General features: G+C 42.0%; 1 protein-coding gene across 11 annotated transcripts in view; it reads right to left on the bottom strand.

Moving 5' to 3' along the window:
* The window catches only part of Kmt2c (lysine methyltransferase 2C), a 227,668-nt gene that overhangs the window by 10,468 nt on the left and 197,265 nt on the right, over window positions 1-19,935 (bottom strand). For 6 of the 11 annotated variants that reach the window (XM_052172978.1, XM_052172983.1, XM_052172987.1 and 3 more), the window contains 12 exons: window positions 16,372-18,084; window positions 12,998-13,210; window positions 12,162-12,326; window positions 10,722-10,863; window positions 10,433-10,580; window positions 8,539-8,717; window positions 8,321-8,457; window positions 7,019-7,268; window positions 5,567-5,706; window positions 4,940-5,047; window positions 1,343-2,459; window positions 411-547 (listed from right to left, as the gene is read on the bottom strand). In XM_052172978.1, coding sequence (XP_052028938.1) covers window positions 411-547; window positions 1,343-2,459; window positions 4,940-5,047; window positions 5,567-5,706; window positions 7,019-7,268; window positions 8,321-8,457; window positions 8,539-8,717; window positions 10,433-10,580; window positions 10,722-10,863; window positions 12,162-12,326; window positions 12,998-13,210; window positions 16,372-18,084 — 4,449 coding nt within the window. The remainder of the gene's footprint in view (window positions 1-410; window positions 548-1,342; window positions 2,460-4,939; window positions 5,048-5,566; window positions 5,707-7,018; window positions 7,269-8,320; window positions 8,458-8,538; window positions 8,718-10,432; window positions 10,581-10,721; window positions 10,864-12,161; window positions 12,327-12,997; window positions 13,211-16,371; window positions 18,085-19,935) is intronic. The other 5 variants (XM_052172982.1, XM_052172984.1, XM_052172980.1 and 2 more) reach the window with 5 other exon arrangements.

The raw sequence follows: 19,935 nt of genomic DNA, 5'->3' as shown, positions 1-19,935 counted from the left end.
TACCTACTTCAGCATTGTAAGTGTCAGGGATTATAGGCCTTCATCTCCAGGCCTGGCTCTAGAGCATAGTTCTAGTGAATACATTCTTTATTGTTACATTTGACAAGTGTACCCGCACTGTAGTGGGACCACCCACCCCTAGGACGAGGGCAAGACAATGAACAGCAAAACTAAGAAAAGGGGAAAAAATCTGCAAAATAACAGGTCAAGGGTGTCTCCTCAGCCATGTGGATAAGCTGACAGATGACACCTGCTGTTCCTCTGAGAAACTTGATACTAAGCTTGCCACCTGACCACCCACACACAGATTCCACATCCTGGAAAGTAGGAAGGTTTCTGTAGTAGCACTGTGAACATGCCAGGTTAGAAAACAAGCCCAAGTTTAGACAGTGGCCAGGTTGGATACTTACTGATTCAGCTATTCGTGCTACTGCAGAGACAGTCAGGCCAAATAGGTCTTCTCCTTTCAAATATGCAGGGAAAAGCTGCAACATTTCAGATTTTTTTCTCACACATGCCACAGGCTCCAAAATTTTATCCCATACATCTATAAATGAAGAAAAAAAATTTTATGATGAATATCCTTTTAGCTAAACAAAAAGAAGTACACAGTACAAAACAAAGAGAGGATAAAGAGGAGTCACTCACAAAGACCTACTAGTTTTCAAATAAAATCTGGGCAGCAATGTAACGAACATGCTTGTCAAATAGCAGCAACTTATTTCAAAGAGTTGATATCTGGGGGAAAATAATGCCACCATAAGGACATCAAATACTGAACATAAAAGAAATTAGTAACTTCAATTGGATATGGAACAAAAGAAAATATACTATTAAAAAGGAATAATTCAATTAGCAATGCCTACAGACAGGCATTCCCTCCGATGAGAATTAAAACACAGAATGGGTAGTTTCTTTGGAAATACCTTTGTACTGCTCCATATGGTTTTAAAAACTATGAAAAAATTTAAAAGCAGCTCTTTATTATTTTTCTACTCAGTAAAAATGAAACTAAAAATGCCCAGTAGTACAAAATGAAGTTTGTAATTTCCAGCTTTAAATCTGAAGCTGAGATAGGACAAAATCATACTTCTTTAGATATGGCCCCTGCTTTCCGCGTCTGACCTTGAGAGGGGTACCAAGGTATCACCTCTTCTCCTCAAGTCTATATAAACTGCTGAGCAAACAAGACACACTAACACGGCACCTAACAAGGTGTGCTGAAACAAAGAGGCTTCAGATCTGCACTGACAAGTAAAGATTGTTCATGAAACATCACAGACAAACCAGACACTGACACAGAACATCCACTGGGCTGACAACAGTGCACAAATGGATCTACCTTTAGGTGATGAATCACTTAGGACCAAGTCCTCATGGCCTTGCTCTACAATCCTGATGACAAACACAGGCCGCCCATCTTTTTCCTCAATGGAGCACAGGTACCGGCAGCGTCGGTTGGCGTAGCGAGTGCTCCAGTATAACCGGCTGGCTTCATAGCCAACTGGGAAGAGTGCTTTTGGAGAGTGGAATGCTTGCATCTGTTGTGGAAGCAGCTGACCAATGGTGTGGAAGATGAGGCTCCCCACACGAAAGGTGTGGTCCCGCTCTCCCCGCTGCACGATACTAGCAATCTGCCTCACCTCATCTCGCTGCACATAGACCCTCCTGAAGACTGCAAAGTAATTTAACTGTTGCTCATGGATTCCCTTTGGTTTGTGCATGGGGCAAAGCATTGTTTTGTCCTTAAAAAACATGCATTGTGCTTTAGTGGCGCAAGTGAAATGATAAATGTTGGTACATCGAAATCTGTGACATCCACTGGTGGCACCTGTCTTATGACAGAAGACACACTTCATTTGTAGTCCTCTCCTCAGCGCTAGCTCCACATTTATTAAGGCACCAGCCTGTGTTTCATAGACCTCTGTGGACCACAGAGCACAATTCAAGTGGACCCAGAGGTCCAAGTCAAGGTTGAGCAGCCTTGCTGGTCCATCTGTTAGCCCATCACCTTCTTCATGACAAAAGCAACACTTTCGATAGTCTTTGGGTACAGGGTCAGGTTTAAGAGAAGTGCCCAATTTCTTCAGAAACTCATCTATTTCATCCTCACAAGGTGGTTTAAAGGTCCCCTTGGGGATGACAACATGAATGCTCCATTTCTTCCACTTCATTCCTCTCCACTTTTTACTCAGTGGTCTACAGTCTTCAAGCCCGGTAGGAACAGTCCTCAGCCGAGGCTTTAACTTGACTGTCACCTTGAGCTCATCAGGCTTGGACTCTACTGTAGATGCTTCAAAGGCTGGAGGGAAGCTTATGGGAGGTGATGCAGGAGGGGAAACCTTCTCCTGGAACTGAGGGAGACAGTGTACATCCAAAGTGGAGATGTTGTTGCTATACTGGTGAAATGCTTTGGAAGGCTCCTTCATAGGGGACTGTGGCAGTGACGGGAGGGATTCCTGGGTAGCAAAAAGAAACCGTGAGAAAAGGGAAGGACTCGCGTGCCAGGAAAGCAAGTCTACTGATGGTGAGAAGTTTAATGGCCTATGACTTATGGGGCACACAGATGAGTAAATTGTTAGGCAGAGCAAGCTGACCATGAGCACGGAGGACGATTATTTTGAAGTAACAGAGGCCGACAAAGGTCAAGTACAAGGGCCCGAGCCTCTCCTACAGTCACAGACTGGAGACAAAGGTCAAGTGCGGGCCCGAGCCTCTCCTACAGTCACAGACTGGAGACAAAGGTCAAGTGCGGGCCCGAGCCTCTCCTACAGTCACAGACTGGAGACAAAGGTCAAGTGCGGGCCCGTGCTTCTCCTACAGTCACAGACTGGAGACAAAGGTCAAGTGCAAGGGCCCGAGCCTCTCCTACAGTCACAGACTGGAGACAAAGGTCAAGTGCGGGCCCGTGCTTCTCCTACAGTCACAGACTGGAGACAAAGGTCAAGTGCAAGGGCCCGAGCCTCTCCTACAGTCACAGACTGGAGACAAAGGGCAAGTGCGGGCCCGAGCCTCTCCTACAGTCACAGACTGGAGACAAAGGTCAAGTGCGGGCCCGTGCTTCTCCTACAGTCACAGACTGGAGACAAAGGTCAAGTGCAAGGGCCCGAGCCTCTCCTACAGTCACAGACTGGAGACAAAGGGCAAGTGCGGGCCCGTGCTTCTCCTACAGTCACAGACTGGAGACAAAGGTCAAGTGCGGGCCCGAGCCTCTCCTACAGTCACAGACTGGAGACAAAGGGCAAGTGCGGGCCCGAGCCTCTCCTACAGTCACAGACTGGAGACAAAGGTCAAGTGCAAGGGCCCGAGCCTCTCCTACAGTCACAGACTGGAGACAAAGGTCAAGTACAAGGGCCCGAGCCTCTCCTACAGTCACAGACTGGAGACTTATCTTTCCCTTGAACTTTCTTGGAAAACCATCCCTCCCCCAATCAATGATTTCACATCTAATTCAATTTGTACAACAGACCAATGTATTCACAACCAGAAAGGGTCGGTCTCTACTCATTACATTTTGAGTGTTAGCTTGGGCTTCCTCAGTTGCCATGAGAAACAGGATAAGGAGTGCCCTGCATTCGAGTCACTCTGAACCTCTCAGCTACCAGCAGCTACTCAAGGAGTTAGGCGAGGAGAACCGTGCTAGCACCTCTCAGCTACGGGCTAGACTGTCATGCCTCTGCTCATACCCTCATCCTGAAAGGTGGCTCAGGGTTAAATCCACAGTGGGCCACCCCATGTATTAGTTTAAGAAACTACATGATGAAAACCCATTCCCACTCTCTAAGAATAAATTTTAATTAAAAACCTAAATTTGTTTGTCAATTTGAATTTTGCTATACCAGGGACTAATACATGTTAAAAAGTAGTTTGTTTGGTGAGCATTCTTTTGTGAAAGGCATGTTAATGAGATCATATTAATGAAATACTGAAGCAGGGACAACTAGTAGCTTTGCAGGAAATTTTTTCCTTCAAAATACATCATTAAACATGCATCATTTGAACAACTGCATTGTTAGATATTTTCTTTTTTAAAAAATCTTCCCAAATAACCAATAAACCAAAATTATTAATATTTAGTAGTTGTTTGTAATTAGTATAATGTAAGATCCTAGTACCAATGCTCTATTTAATTTCACACTTTTGTAGTTGAGCTAGGGACTGGAGAGATGGCTCAGCAGTTAAGAGTCCTTGCTGCTCCTCCAGGGACCAGAATTCGGTTCCCAGCACTCATGTACTGGCTTTTAACTAGTTGTTATTTCAGCTCCATGGGATCTAATGACATCTTTTGGCCTCAAGAGGCACCTATACACGTCATACACACATGTTCATATTACACACATGTTCATATTACACACACACACACACACACACACACACACACACGTAACTGAAACTAAATCTAAGAAAAACTTTTTTAAAAAATGTAATTAATCTGTATGTGGCAACATAAACTTAAAGTCCCAGCACTCTGAAGCCTGAAATTTTTAATTTTTATTTTCTCAAAATAAAAACAAGATATACAGACATGTGTGTGTGTGTGTGTGTGTGTGTGTGTGTGTGTGGTAGTGTTGGGATATCAAGCCAGATTAAAGCAGAAGGATTATGTGTGAAAGGCAGCCCAGTGAGACTGCAATAGCAAACATTACAAGAGGTACAGGATATATAACTCAGGGGTAAAGTAGTTGGCTAGCATGCATTGGGCCCTACACTCAACCCTCAATGCTACTAAATAAATGAGTGAGTGTTAAAATGTAATTTAAACCTTTCTGCTCTTTTGTCAGATAGGTTATTTAATGGGGACAAACATAGCTGAAGGGTATTACCAGGCTTGCCTGTCAGCTCAAGCACCATCTCACTAGGATTTCCCTATAAGCGCTCTCTGGAGAAGGGGACTGTACCCCCAAGGCAGAAATCCCTCAATATACTTTCCTCAATTTACCTTGTTGTCTGAATTTTTTGCTTGTGCAGCTGATGAATAAAGAATAAAGCAGTTATTACTACAAAAGACAATATCCTTTTCCATCCTTTTGGTGTTCTCTCGGGAACCCTGAAAAGCAAAGGGAAATGTGTGGGACCTCAGGTGACATTCAAAAGTGAGTGTTCTATATCTTCCAAATGTGATGACACTGTCCCAATATTCAGGTGACATTCAAAAGTGAGTGTTCTATATCTTCCAAATGTGATGACACTGTCCCAATATTCACCCTATGATAATTTTCTACCTAAACACTAATGCAGAGCTGGGCATGGTGGTGCATGGCTTTAATCCCAGCACTTCTGAGGCAAAGGAAGCTAGATCTCTGTGAGTTGAAGGCTAGCCTGGCCTAGGACAGGGCTAGATACAGAGACAAAGAGTTTGGAAGAATAAAAAAAGCAGAAACTACACTGTCCATATCTTACTGCATTCTAAAACTGTGCTCCTTATCATTAACAATTTAACAGTGTGCTATAGCTATTTGGCTTGAAGCTGAACCAGTATCACATCCCATGAAGCACTTTATCCCGATGCAGGAGTCACTGGCAAAAACAGAGGTAGGACTGGGTCATGGGAAGAAAAGTAAAGTACCTTGTTCACAAGGGTCAGATCCTTGCATGACTTCCGCACACCGCTTCCAAGAATAACCACCTTACAGTGGGAGCACCACTGTGGTCGGAGCGATGCACCTTCTGCTGTACCGTGACTAGAGTCTTTATACCCAGAAAGACCTAAGGAATGGACTTCTGTTAGCACTTAAAACTGACCACAGATTCAGGTAGCACACATTAGAAAATTAAACTATGTTAATCAATTACAACATGGGTTACTTACTTTATAGCATGCTTTAATAAAAATGTCTGAGCTCTAGTGGCAGGGAATCTAGTATCTGACAATGAAGTACAAATAAAGGAAAACACCCACTCCCAAGGAAAAGAAGGCCAGCACAAGAATCAAACAAGAGCAAAGCACCAAGATCCTCATGGCCAAGGGAGCACAGAGGCACTTCCTGACAGAAGGTCATACTGCGAGCTCTATGGGAAATGAGGAGCAACAGTACAAATGACTTATGTGATTTACAGCATCAGAGACAAGTGAAAGCCAAGGCACTTTCCAAGGGTTCAGAAGAGCAAGACTACACTGAGGGGGCTCTCCTGGGGTACAAGGGTGGAGCTCAAGTCAGAAAATAAATGCTAGGGGAAACAAGAAAGAAGCAGCCCGCAGCTAAGACTGCAGAGTTTAAAACTTTAACATAGGCAATTTTCAAAAAGAGGTCAGGCTGGGCAGTGGTGGCGCACGCCTGTAATCCCAGCACTCTGGGAGGCAGAGGCAGGCGAATTTCTGAGTTCGAGGCCAGCTTGGTCTACAGAGTGAGTTCCAGGACTGCCAGGGCTACACAGAGAAACCCTGTCTCCAAAAAACCAAAATCAAAAAGCCAAAAAGAGTTCAAAGATGAGAAAGAGCTAGATTCTAGTATAAGTTTAGGGAAGACAAAAATATTACAAGGAATCCAGGAGATGAGAGGGGTGAGGAGTGGGGCTGGCATAGGAGGTGCCAGTGAGCAGAAGGAAAGCAACGTCATGGCAGGCAGAAGGAAGATGTGCTGGTTCTCATCTGGGGACCAGGCATTCCCGTGGGAAGAAATATGCCCTACAGAGGGTGTGCAAAGGCAAGCAGAGGTAGTGATAGCAACAGCAGCTGAGCAGAACAGAAGAACAACGCACTACCTATGGCTTCACCTGTACCACATGGAGCAGGCCAGCTGCAGCAAGTGGCTCAGGGATTCAAAGAACAGGATCTGATAAAGGGCAAGCTAAGTCTTTGAATAGCTTGAACAGAGAGTTAGAGTCAGTCTTGCTGCCATAGGCCAGAGCATAGAAATTCACATTACAGTACAGAAAACAACAGCCAGAGAAGGTTAACTTATCAAAGACTACACACCAACACATTGCCTATTACTTGTAAATCAAAATTTCAAAATGAGCAGGCTTAACTTTTTAACAGAGAATGGATTTGGGGTTAACAAAAAGCTCACTGGCTCACCATTGCTTGTTGGAGGAAATGGTACATTAGGCTGCTTCAGCCGGTAAGAGGTTGCTAATCTGGGAGGATTTGCAGATCCTGGTGCAGGCCCACGAAGAAGCAAATGCTGCCGATACTCCAAACCTGGGTTTACTCTGTGGCTACTGACCAAACCCATGGATGGAACATCTGGAGCATTACTAACCTCATAACTGTTAGGAATTCGCACGTGAAGAAGGTCGGAAAACGCAGCCACAACGCTGCTAATGTTCTAAAACACAAAGTAAACACTGTGTTACTCACCTAGAAGAAGAGTGCATCACTTAGGATAATGCTATCTTCATGATACAGGACAAAAGAACCCAAATACTTTTATTCAAACTTCAATAAATTTATTCTCATGAAGTAATATACAAAGCCTTCATAAATAGAAATCTTCAGAGTTCCAACTGGCTCTGGCATCTGTTCACAGTAAGCCAGCTATTCCATCTGCCTCGGTATCTGACAGCCAAAGGATGTGGTCAGAGGAGGTGAGTAGGCCTAGCTCTGGCAACAGGCCAGCACGGTCTTCAACAGTGCAGCTAAGGCTCTATCTGCTGACACTAAAACATTTTATATGTATGTAAATATTTTATATATATAGTGTGTGTGTAATACTGTAAGTCTGATCGCCAATAAAATATCTTTATAAAACTTGGGAGTTTTTAAAACAAATCCTTGATAGATCATTGGTGCTTTTGTCATAAGCTGCCTGTAGAATGTTTCTACTGCTTTCGTAGACTATTATTATTGACTTAATGGTTAATAAAACCATATTATTGACTATGGTTTTTTAATGGTTAACATTTATTTATTTACTTATTTCTTAGTACAGAATAGAGTTTATTCAGGGCATGGGGGAGGGGAGTCAAGAGGGTAACAGAGGCAGAGAAAGGCAGAGAGAGTAGAGAAGCAGAGGAGTAGAGACCGGCCGTGAGCACGTGGAGGGTGGGGGAGGGAGGGGAGAGTGGGAACAGGAAGGGAAGACCAAGAGAGGAGCAAGGGAGCAAGAGGAATATTAACTTTTATAACATGGACAGTTGTGGAAATGCTTTTTTCTAGAGCTGTCCAAAGCACACCTTCTTTTACAAGAGCACACGAACTCTTAGCTCCAGTTTTTTGCTTAGCTTAGATCCAAATAAAGCTCATAGTAAATAGTACTCAAGAACAGTCTGGCTGTCTAGAGCATCCCCTCTCCTCCCCCCAGCACTGCTTCCGTGCACAACACTGATGGAGGTTTAACAATGGCACACACTGCCCAGCGTAAGCAATGTCATCCTTTACCTCAGCAGCTGTAGGATGGAGGGTGATTGCTACAGATATAAGACCCGATCTGGGACCATTTGGGGATGAACCAAAAGGTGAAGTAAAAAATAAAGTGCCTGGCTCAGTTTTGATGTCATTTCTTCTTGATTCTGAATCTAAAGGGGGAGAGAAGAACATTAGAGCTCTCGCAGTCAGAATATTTACAACAGTAACTGGGTAGGCCGAGCTGCACGTACCTCTCCCAGATGTGCTGGGGAGGATTGGGATGATGGGGGATGGTACAGGCTCTGGAGGCTCCTCCTTCACCAGCGACAGATCTGGGTACTTGTTCACCTCCACACCAACCACACTTTCAGGAGAAGATGAGGGGACAAAACTATCTGGAGTGTCGCGGTCGCCATAGTGGTCCTGTATCCTGAAAGAGGAGCACATCCATCACAGTGTGCAACCTGACTAGGATTCCTCACCAGCCCCACGCATGGCACCCAGGAAAGTACTCTCACAACAGCAACCACAAAACAGCAGCTGGATCAGCCCCACGCATGGCACCCAGGAAAGTACTCTCACAACAGCAACCACAAAACAGCAGCTGGATCAGCCCCACGCATGGCACCCAGGAAAGTACTCACACAACAGCAACAACAAAACAGCAGCTGGATCAATTATGAAAACACAGTAAATAAGCTTACCTATAAAACAGTACAAATGCTTATTCTTTTGAAAAAGCTGTAGATTGAAATGTAAAGGCCTCCAAGAGGGAAATAGACTACACCATAGCATGAGAAAGTGACATTTTTGAGACTAAGAGGGAGGCTGTGCCGAACTGTCAAGCTTATATCAAGTCCACTTCCATGGAACCACAGATACATCTACCCTGTCGTCGCTGTGGACAGTAGCAAGATGAAGGAGAACACAGCGACTGTGGTGTGGTTGGCACTCTACTCTCTTAACCAACAAACAGTGGAAAACAATGAAGGGAACAGACCCCCTTGTTTCAGTCAAGGCTCTAGTTCACCAAGGAGATGGTGGGGCCTTAAGCTGCATGTGTGGACCGTGGCCTCGGACCTTCTATCTACCATTCTCCCACACACACTGCAGGAGACCTGGGACAAGCTGCTGGGCAGTCATGTGAAGTCCAGGGATTAAAGACACCTGTGCTGGATTACCACATTCACATTCACAGGCTGGAAAGAGCTGCATTCTATTGACAGTTAGGAATTCTTAACTGTAAGGTAAGAAAGAAAGGAGACCCTACATTCCAAACCATAAGTGATACTTCCATGTAGCTATAGAAACATCTATCCTGTTGCTGCTGTGTAAAGTTTTCTCATTAATAAAGAGACTTAGATTAAATGGACATCTCAGAACACAGGGATTCACCATATTTTCCATAAAAGAATAAAATTCTAAAGAAGTTCATACATACTATTAACTAGTTGGGTAGTAAATTTATCTACTAAGGGAAGCTGATTCTCCCAGTAAGATTCTTGGGTACAAAGAACTAATAGAAATTGGGGGTGAGCTTCCTGCAGCTTAGAGCTATTCTTTTCCATGATATCTCTGGTATCTATGATGGCTGATACCTCATTTTAGATGTCTGTAAATATCAATAAGTCCAACAAATTACATGAAGAGTTTAGAAAATAAAACCTCTGAAATATTTTATGTAAAGTTTTCCTATAACCATTAATGTCTATTTGATTATTATGGTGTATATACTGCTTAAATTATATGACTTTAAAAATTCACAAATTAATTTCACTTCAACAGTAACAATGCGTTGGCAGTTTGTATTCAAGAGTACTTTATACCTTAAATGCCTTTATATACTATTGCCAAATCCTAAGCACATTTTTAAAAGAACCAACCAATTCTTAAAACGTAGCTTCTGCTGCTGGGAGAAACGGTTTAGTGGTTAAAAGCATTGGCTGCTCTTCCAGAGACCTAGGTTTAATTCCCAGTGCACAGGGTACTTAGAACCTGGAAGTGCAGTTCCAGAAAGCCAATGCTCTATAGTATTGGCCTCTGTGGACACCAGGTATGTATATGGTGCTCAGACTTATATTCACACAACACATACACACAGACACACAGACACACACACACACACATTTAAAAAGTGGCTTCTACCTTAATTCTTCATGATTATTATGAGGTGGTGTTGGAAGTGAGGCAGGAACATCCACTGTCTTTGGGCCTTGAGCAATAGCTCGAGCCAGTAAGTCATCCTGAGGTCGGAAAGGCAGCTGAAATGGCTTCGGTCCTAAAGCTCTGGCAACTGCAAAAGCAAACAAATAGAATCAAAGTATGTAGAGCAAAACAGACCCAGATGGAAAGTTCAGCTCTGCAGACACATCAGTACACACAGTTCTCAAGGGCAGACCCTCTGAGCTGTGAGATGTGGATGCTATTATCATACCTTCATGGCTCGCCAACACGCCAGCTTTTCCAGCAAGTTCTTCAGTCGTTGCAAAACCATTTGCCATCTTCTGGCAAGCCATAGGAGGTGGTGTAGGAGGAAGAGAGGCAGGGGGTGTTGGAGGATTACTTAAATTATTCTGCTGCAGGAGACCAAAAAATTTTAAATTATATGCTACTGAGCAAATATGCATTGACCTTGCTAAATCCTAATTCTGTGAATTTTTAGCATGAGGAAGCAAGGCTATACGAAACATAATCCGGAGGCATCTCCAGTTCCAAATGCACAAGAACAAAAATACATATCTGCAGGGAGGGCCCTGAGGCTATCGGAATAGAATGCTGTCCCCCACTGGCCCACTCGGCCCGGCTTGAGCCTCAGCTTTGAAATGAAGAACCCAAATTTTGTTATACTTAATTTTGTGTAACTCTTCTCAGCTTTCATCATCACAACCAATACAAAGCAGTTTTAAAATTGATTAAGTTGCAAAAGGTAGTTAAATGTTCCTTTATTCAATTTTTATTAAAATGTGAAAATACAGAATTTGTCTTTAACATAGTTAACATTTCAGATATGAGAACCTGGACTGTCCAAGATCTCTAAAAGAAGCAAAAAGAGAGAAAAAATAAGACTAAAGGTACCAAATATACTAACAAATCCAGTTCACTTTCAGTTCTCTCTCAGCCTGACATATGCCACTGATTTTTCACTATGGCTTGGTTTCCCCAGGAGCGCTGGCGTCACCTGTAATAACTACACATAATAGTGCAGTGCAAGGGGAGGCTACAAGAGTAACACTAACAAGCAGCCTGAACTGAGGAAGGCTAACTGAAGAACAGGCCATGAAGACAACAAAGGGAATGTGGAGACAGTTATCTTAGTAACAAAAGAAAAGTCACCAGGAAAACAGACACTCACATATTTTTCAAAATAATTGTTTTGTATAGGTCAGATGCAAAGTGAAGTGATCTTCTGAAGTAATCATAAAAATATTTAAAAGATACTACTACCTTGACTGACTTACGCTCTTTTGGTAACCTAAGAATTAGTGCATAATTTCAATTAGCACCTAAATTATTTAATGAAATATATTAAAGTTTTTAAAATTCATTTTCCGAGGTAAAAGCTAACCATACTTTTTAGTTCCACTATGTACCGTCATTTTAAGAGTTAACAAAGGTTATAAGGAAAAGTGTGTTTCCTTTACTACAGAAAGGATATAATGGATATTTTCTACCATTTGTGTTCTCATCTCTTAGAAATTTGAAGCATACATGTTAGAAATACTTAACCAGATATATTTTTAATCTTTTAGTTGAACCTAAGTTTCAGTGTATCTTGGAGACTTTATGTAAACTAGATGCAAAGTTAAGCCACACTCCCCAGCGGTGGGATGCTCTCCAATCTGAAGCAAGGCAGCACCCTGGCAAAGAGACATACCTTGTAGATCAACTGAGAATAGTAGTCTGAGACCCCTTCAAGGGCGGCACTGCCAAAAGCTCCTAGAAGTCGAGTCCCACTATTAAATTGGCCACTGCCATAAGGAAGAAAGTGCGCAAAGTTCACTCCAATGATCGGTTCCATTAGAGGGAGCAGAGAGAGCTGCTATTAAAAAACACATTTAAAAGTAATGTACATGATTAACAAACATGGAAGTGTTTCTAGGCTTTCTAAGACCTGAAGTCAAATAAAGATTGTGAAAAATAAGACTTAAAAATCTCAAGATTCAAAATGCTGGAAACTACAGAATCTCTGGGATATACATCAAACAAGTTTTATTCCCATCTGTTAAAGAGATGCCATCATGTGCCTCACAAGAAAAACGTGCTCTTTATTTTTGCTCAGTAAGAACCAAGCAAGAGTGGAGGCCAGGTACTGCCAATGGGAACCGCGAGGGGGAGGCGTGTCCCTCCCCATTTTTGCTTGCAATGAGCAATGAGAGTTTAAATGAGAGTCCATGGCTGCATTTCTTTGGGTCCAGAGTCACAAGAAATGGGGGATACAAAGGTTCCTGGTGTAGAGGCCGCTCCTTCTGAACATATGTAAATCTTGACCATCACCTACAAATCTACCTACTAGAATGTAAATCTCAAATGCCAATAGGATAAAGTGTGGGGTTGCTAGCAAACAGAGTCTATTAGGTTCCTTGTCCTTTCTCCCTATTTTAATTAGAAACTAATTGTAATAAGGTGAAAACTTCCATTTCCTAGGCCTGAAAAGGCAACACTTGCTCTCTCCCCTCCTGGAAGTGGCAAAGGGCTGTTCTGACAGCTCACCTGTTTCAAGTGGGTGAAGGAGTCAGAGCTGGAGTACACAGCCTGCTTTTCCTCTTCATCCTTCTTCCTTTTCTTTGAGCGAGGTGCTGCTTTTTCCCCCGTCCTCTGAGTCCGTTTGCTTCGCTGTTTCTTGGTCTCACTTCCTCCATCTGTTTTTGGCAACTGGCTGTTGCCACCTCCAAAACCACCTTGCATTTGAGCCCCCAAAGTTTGCTAATGTAATTGGAAAGGTTAAGAAGTAAGTAACTTCCCACATGTTTGATTCTTAAGTTCATGCTAGACCAGCTCCAACTTGTGACTCAAATTTCTAACATGGCATTCCATCTTAAAGAGGGAAGTTACAGAGTAAAGCTGTTTTCTGAAAATAACTGTCCCCTCTTCCCTCTGCATTAAGGTATATTAAAGTATGAAAAATTGCCAGCCTTAGCAGCTTAGGAAATTGCAGTACTCCTAGAAACAGGAATGGAGTACAGCTCCTCACTATGTAAGCAGAGCCCAGGAAGGCAGCATGCCAGACGAATGGGCGGCTTCTGACAATTTAAGAACTAGGAAATGTTGTACTTTGAGATGTGGAGCCAATTCCCAGGTTCCCAGGGACAGTTGAAGCTCATGCACCAGAGGTGAGAGAATGGCAGCTAGAAAGCACTAAGATGTCATGCTGGCCCTCAGGCTAGTGTCGAAAGCTACATCTGAATAAACCGTAATGGCTGTGTATACAGATAACAGCAATTTAATTTTCCTTTGCTTTTAAAAAAGGTTTATTTATTTTATTTAATGTATTTGAGTGTCTTGTCTATATGTATACAATGTATAGATACCATATGCATGACTGGTGCTTGTGAAAATCAGAAAAGGGCACTGAATCCTCTCAAGCTGGAGCTACAAATGGTTATCAGCCACTATTAGAGGTCCTCTGAGAATTTTAAATTCTCTTAACTACTAAGCCATCTCTGTCTCTAGCCCTTTCCTTTCCTTTTGCTTTCATGGTCACAAAGATATAAGAGTAATACAGGCCTTAAAAAAGATTTTATCTAAGTCCATAGGTTAGCAATATTATGATACAGGAATATTTTTCATGCCTTCTTATTTCTAAAACTAGTATCAATGGTTTGCTAAAAGCAAGTATAATTGAAAAACTTAGTAAAACCAATTCTGCATTTAACTTTTGAATGTTTTGAAAATTAGATTTGCTGATTATGTTCTAAGTAACATCACATGGGTGGCAAATTATAGATAAAGGGAAATGGTAATAATTTTAGCTATGAGCCATGTGGACTGTGTGAACTATGGGCTTTGATACAGTACTGCAAAAGCAGCTGTATAATTTTTATAAGAGTTGGCCATGGTCCAATACAACTTTTAAAATTCATGAACAAATTTAAACTTTATATAATTTCATTTACTACAAATTACTACTTTTTCTTCTTAACTCATACAAACGGAAGAGGCTGAAGCAGTCTTATATTGCCTCTGCCTGGGTAGATCACTGGGTACAGCAGTATCAGAGAAACACAGCAGCTCCTGGGACTGAACAGAGATGCAGATTCTCTGGTCCAATTTACACCAAATGAACCAGTAATCTCTGTCTTAACAGGGCACCAGATGATCCTATAAGCAGGCCTACAGCACTGAACAGTGCGGTCTGATTTAGGAATATAGTAGCACAAACAAATCCGGTCGCTGTCAAACTGCCCGGGTCACATGGATGCTGATGGACTCAAAGACCTACACATTTTGTTAAATGGCTTATGAAAGGCTGAGCAGGCAAGCACGCTAAGTTTGCGTAACTCAGCCCCTTCAGATTCTTTATGGACAGTAACTCTAATTTTTACAATTATTCTACAAAGTAAATTCAACTACATTTCAAAAGACAAGTATAAAAGATCACAAAAGATTTTGAATTTTTTTGTTTGTTTATTAGTTTGTATAAAGTTCACTTTGTAGCTCAGACTGTCCTTGAACTTGAAGTAATCTTCCTGCCTTAACTTCCTGAGTGTTGAGATTCCTGAGGTACCACCATGTACAGCTTTAAATGGTTTCTGTTGTTTTAATCACAAGGATCAAGAGCATACACTTCATGCTCACTCTAATACCTTAGTTTCTGCGTTTTATGCCTGCCTTGTGCCTGCTTCCCTGTACCATAACCATTCCTGTACGGCACATTTAGTGTGAATATGCTGACGGTAGTTTCTATGTGTGTGATGAAGTAAACGCACGGCATCCACATCTGTGGTTGGCCAAGTTCAGGAGCTCGGTACAAGATTTCAGAACTAAGTTTCACAAAAGTAAAAGACATTAGGAAAGGATAGGAGAAAAGAAGTTGCAGCACATAGGGCCGAGGGCTGAGGATTTCAGTATTCCCAGATACAAAACACCCTGGAGTCAGCGGCCAAGGGTTGGACCTAGGGAGCATATTCTAACACTGGAAGAACACACCACAAGATGCACTCTTTGCATGCACCAGACTCTCAAAGATTAAAGAGAAAGAAGAGACCACAACTGCCAATTAGAGAAAAGTAACAACTGCTGGAACGCTCAATCTCTACAGACAACAGAAGAAAGGAGAGCCAATACTTGCAAAATGATAAATCTCATTATTCTTAAAACTGTAAACTTAGACAAGTAAAAACTCTACTGCACTTCAATTACCATGTAAAAATTCTAAAATCAGACTGAGCAGCACCCCAGGGAAGCTGTGTGAATGCGTTAATAACCACTGGTACTTATGAAAGACAAGGAGCAAAGCAACAAGCAGACCTATTCCAAAGACAGAGAAACTCCTGTTTGTGAAACATCTTAATCAAGTTCACTGAAATGGGGGTTACTCTGTATTTAAAGCGTGTATTTAAAACTGCCTATCATACAAATGAAAAGAAAATCCAATGTTAACACTTAAAATGGGTAGAATATCGATACATAGAAAACTACAAAGATGGAAATAGTATCCACATCTAAAATCGTGTTATTTTTCTGAACAGTAAGTTCCAATAACAGAAGTCCCTGAGAGTACTCAAGGAAAGCAAGACAAGTACAGGAGCTGTCTTCTAAATTTTAGATAGGCTAATAGAAATTATGCACTTATTTATAATAAAGATCCACATATACTTCCTTTGCTATAATTAGTCCAACTTGGTTATGATAACCAGCTGAAAGGCACACATAATGATATGTATGTTTGTTTTATATAACAAGCAAATGAGTCACTCATATTTTGTAAATGTAAGTAAAAACAGGGTTCCATAAAAATAAAAACAAAAAAAAGATTCTTTGAGCAAGAAAGTTACAAAATAGTTTTAAAATTGGTAATTTGTTGATACTAGTCTACTATAATAACTTAGAAAACAAAGGCAGTTGTTTTCACAACTGACACTTACCAATCCTTCTGCTGGATTCTGCTTCTCAATCAGTTTACCATCCTTTGTAGAACTTTCATCTGAAGATAATGTATCCTCAGGTCTCTGAGTTAGAAGGGAAGAGGCCTTCTTATTTTTTAACAAGTGCTTCAGTAGTTCATTTCCTGTATCTCCTTTGGTAATGGAGGTTCCGGCAGGATGGGAAGGACACTGATTCGAAGAGACAGGACCAGCCTCAATGTCTGTGATCTTACTACCAGTTTTCTCTTCCACTTTGGTATCCTCCTGACTTGGGCATGGCTGTGTCTCAGCCTTTTCTAACTTTATTTCTTCAGTTTTGTTAGGGGTTTCCACAGAAGGCTTGTCTGCCTCTGAATTCACATGTGTCTGTTGATTTGAAGTTTCTTTTATGAATTCACTGCTGGGAAGTTTGTTTTCTGACTCTATACAAGGCTGGCATGCTGCCACATTTGGAGTGGTTACACGGCCGGGCTCCAAGGCTTCCTGTTGCCTTTGCTGAGGGAGTTCACTGGGTGTGCTCACTGAAGGAATGGAGGTAGTTTCTGAGAGGCCTGGGGTTAGTGGGGCAGCGCAGTCGGAGTGGGGAGTTGATGGTGCTTTGCTGGATTCTGCATCATCTTCTTTTTTCTTTTTTCTTGTTCTTTTCTTTTTCCCCTTTTCTTCTGGGATTATGTCAGAATATAACTGAATGAGAGACTGGCTGGATCCTGAATAATTTTGTCCCTGCGTTAGAGCAGGGTCTTGGACACATGGGACATTACTATGAGCTACTGGAGGTGTTCCTGGTAAAACTGGTGTGAATGGAGGCCTCACTGGAGACTGCTGAAAGCTGGACCCAGAAAGATTCCCAGGTCCGTGCTTAACAGAATGAAAGTTTGGGCTCCCAGCAGAAGCAGATGGTGAATCTGGAACAAAGGGGGGAGCTCCTACCTGCCTTTGCTCATTGGTTTGCATGAAAGTTTGATTTGGGGATGAGTTAACAGACCCTTGTTGGGCATTCTGCTGCTGTAAAACTGGCCCTATTTGCTGCTGGTGTTGTGGAGACTGCTGAAGGGGTCGTGGAGGTTGCAAAAAGTCACAAGATCTGTCAGAACCATAGAATGGCATCTGGGAAACAGGTGTCCTGGTGGCTGGCTCAGCACCCATCAGGCAATGCTGCTCCATCTCCATCCGCTGCTGCAGAGCTCTCTGTCTGTCTACTTCTTGCATCAGTTGGACTCGCTGTCTTTCCTGCTGTTCTCGTAAGCGTTCCTTCCTCTCTCGCTCTTGAAAACTTTCACTGAAAGGATTGTTGTCATCAAATTCTACTCGAGGTGGTGGTCCATTCTGTGTATTTGCACTTGACACTGCCCCTGGGGCTGGTGTACAAGTTTTTAAAGACAGTTGGGCAATCGGGGGCTGAATCCTGGGAGGATTAAGGGGGAGGTGAGCGGGAGCACTGCTGGATTGCCACCCAGGTAAACCGGGCATTCTCGCAGGGCTGGTGTGCCCTGAGATGACTGCTGTGTGCTGCTGGTGCTGAAGCTGCTGCGGCACCATGGGAAAGTTGGGTTGGCTCATGGAGAGTGGAGTGGCACCTGGAACTAGAGGTGGCTGGGGCTGAACCCCTGGCATGAGCATGGGAGGAGCTAGGGCACACTGCTGCTGCTGCTGCTGCTGCTTGATCCGATAATCTTCAATCAGCTCAGCATGCTCTTTCTGTTGTTTACGAATCTAAAACAATAAAGGAATAATTACTCACCCATATACAAGACAGGCACCATACTAAAACACTGGCTAGTAATTTTTGACCTATGAACTGAATTGAATCTCTGGGACCCATTTAGCAGAGGCAGAGAGCAACACTCCTAAAACTTGCAGCCACATGTGCACTGTGGACATCTGAGCATGGACACTCATACAAAAATGTTAGCTTTTTTCCTTGTAAAAGTTCTTTGTATACTAAATGTCCATAAAAATCCAAAAAGAATTTTCTGAAATAAGCATGAAAGTCACATGCTATTAAAACTATAGCATATCTAGCAGTAAAATAAAAAAGAAACCAGTTATGTGTGATGCCAAAAAAGTTACACTAATGCACAAGGTTAGAATAACTGATATTTGGCTAAAATTGTAACCATTTAGTAAGATTCCATTTCTTAAATACACAAAATGACATTTAAAAGAAGAATTTTTAGCACACATGACATTTCTACTCTTAGATTAAAAAAAAAAAGTGACAAAACCCTAAATTTGATTGGTGACACATTCAAATTATATTTTCTGAAGATGCCTAAGCTCTGAGGTGATTATTTTAAAGTTTTTAAGTAGATTCTTTTACTTGTTAGAAAATCAGGGAAGAAGGGTACAAAGTGATATACATACCTTTAAAAAGCAGTCACCATCTACATTTTGCATTAACATTTAATCCAGCACTTTTAATAGTAATTACATTTACTTTCTTGGATTCCGCAAGTAAACTAGCATATATTTTGTAAAATTAAAGTGTATGGGCTTCTCACCAATACTACATAACTTCTACCTTTTTCTTTCAAACTTCTGTTTAAATCTACTGTATGTATGTATGTATGTATGTATGTATGTATGTATGTATGTATGTATGTATGTATGTGTGGGTGCACATATACCACTGTATGGGTATGGGGGGGTCAGAGGAAAACTTGCAGGAATTCCTTCCTCCCTTCCACCAAGTGAGGATTATAACTCAGTGATAGAGCACTCTTGATAAGATGGTTAGTAGTGTCAATTTGATAATCTAGCATAACTTGGGAGATGAGCCTCTGAGCATGAATGTGGGGAATTACCTTGATTATGTTAACAGATATAGAAAGATTCATCTCAGCTGGGCAGTGGTTGCACACACCTTTAATCCCAGCACTTGGGAGGTAGAGGCAGGCGGATTTCTGAGTTTGAGGCCAGCCTGATCTACAGAATGAGTTCCAGGGCAGCCAGGGGTACACAGAGAAACCCTGTCTCAAAAAATGGAGAAAAAAAAAAAGAAAGAAAGAAAGAAAGAAAGAAAGAAAGAAAGAAAGAAAGAAAGAAAGAAAGAAAGAAAGAAAGAAAGAAAGAAAGAAAGAAAGAAAGAAAGAAAGGAAGGAAGGAAGGAAGAAAGGAAGAAAGGAAGAAAGGAAGAGAGAGAGAGGAAGGAAGGAAGGAAGGAAGGAAGGAAGGAAGGAAGGAAGGAAGGAAGGAAGGAAGGAAGATTGACTCATCTTAAATTTGGACAAGACTTTTCTCTGGCTAGGGGATCCAAAACTGTATAAAACAGAGAACTGAACACCGGTGTGTACATGTGACCACCTGCTGCTCCCTGACTACCACTGGGATGTGAAAGTCCCCTCAAGCTTTTATTGTAACTTCTCCACTGTAATGGAGTGTGAAACTGGGAACTTCGAACCAAAATAAATCCTTTCTTAAGTTATTTTTGTCTCACCAGCAAAAAAAATCAACTAAGATACCCAGTAAGTGTAAAGATGAATGTTTACTCTCTTGTATGCACATACAAAATCTATAGTAAACTACTTTCTTACTGAGAATTCAGGGTGTTAGAGGCAACTGTGT

This window comes from Apodemus sylvaticus, chromosome 2 (genome assembly GCF_947179515.1).
Source record: "Apodemus sylvaticus chromosome 2, mApoSyl1.1, whole genome shotgun sequence".
In the NCBI taxonomy this organism is placed as follows: Eukaryota; Metazoa; Chordata; class Mammalia; order Rodentia; family Muridae; genus Apodemus; species Apodemus sylvaticus.
The sequence above is the reverse complement of the archived record's forward strand: the minus strand, read 5'-3'. Positions and strand labels throughout refer to the sequence as shown.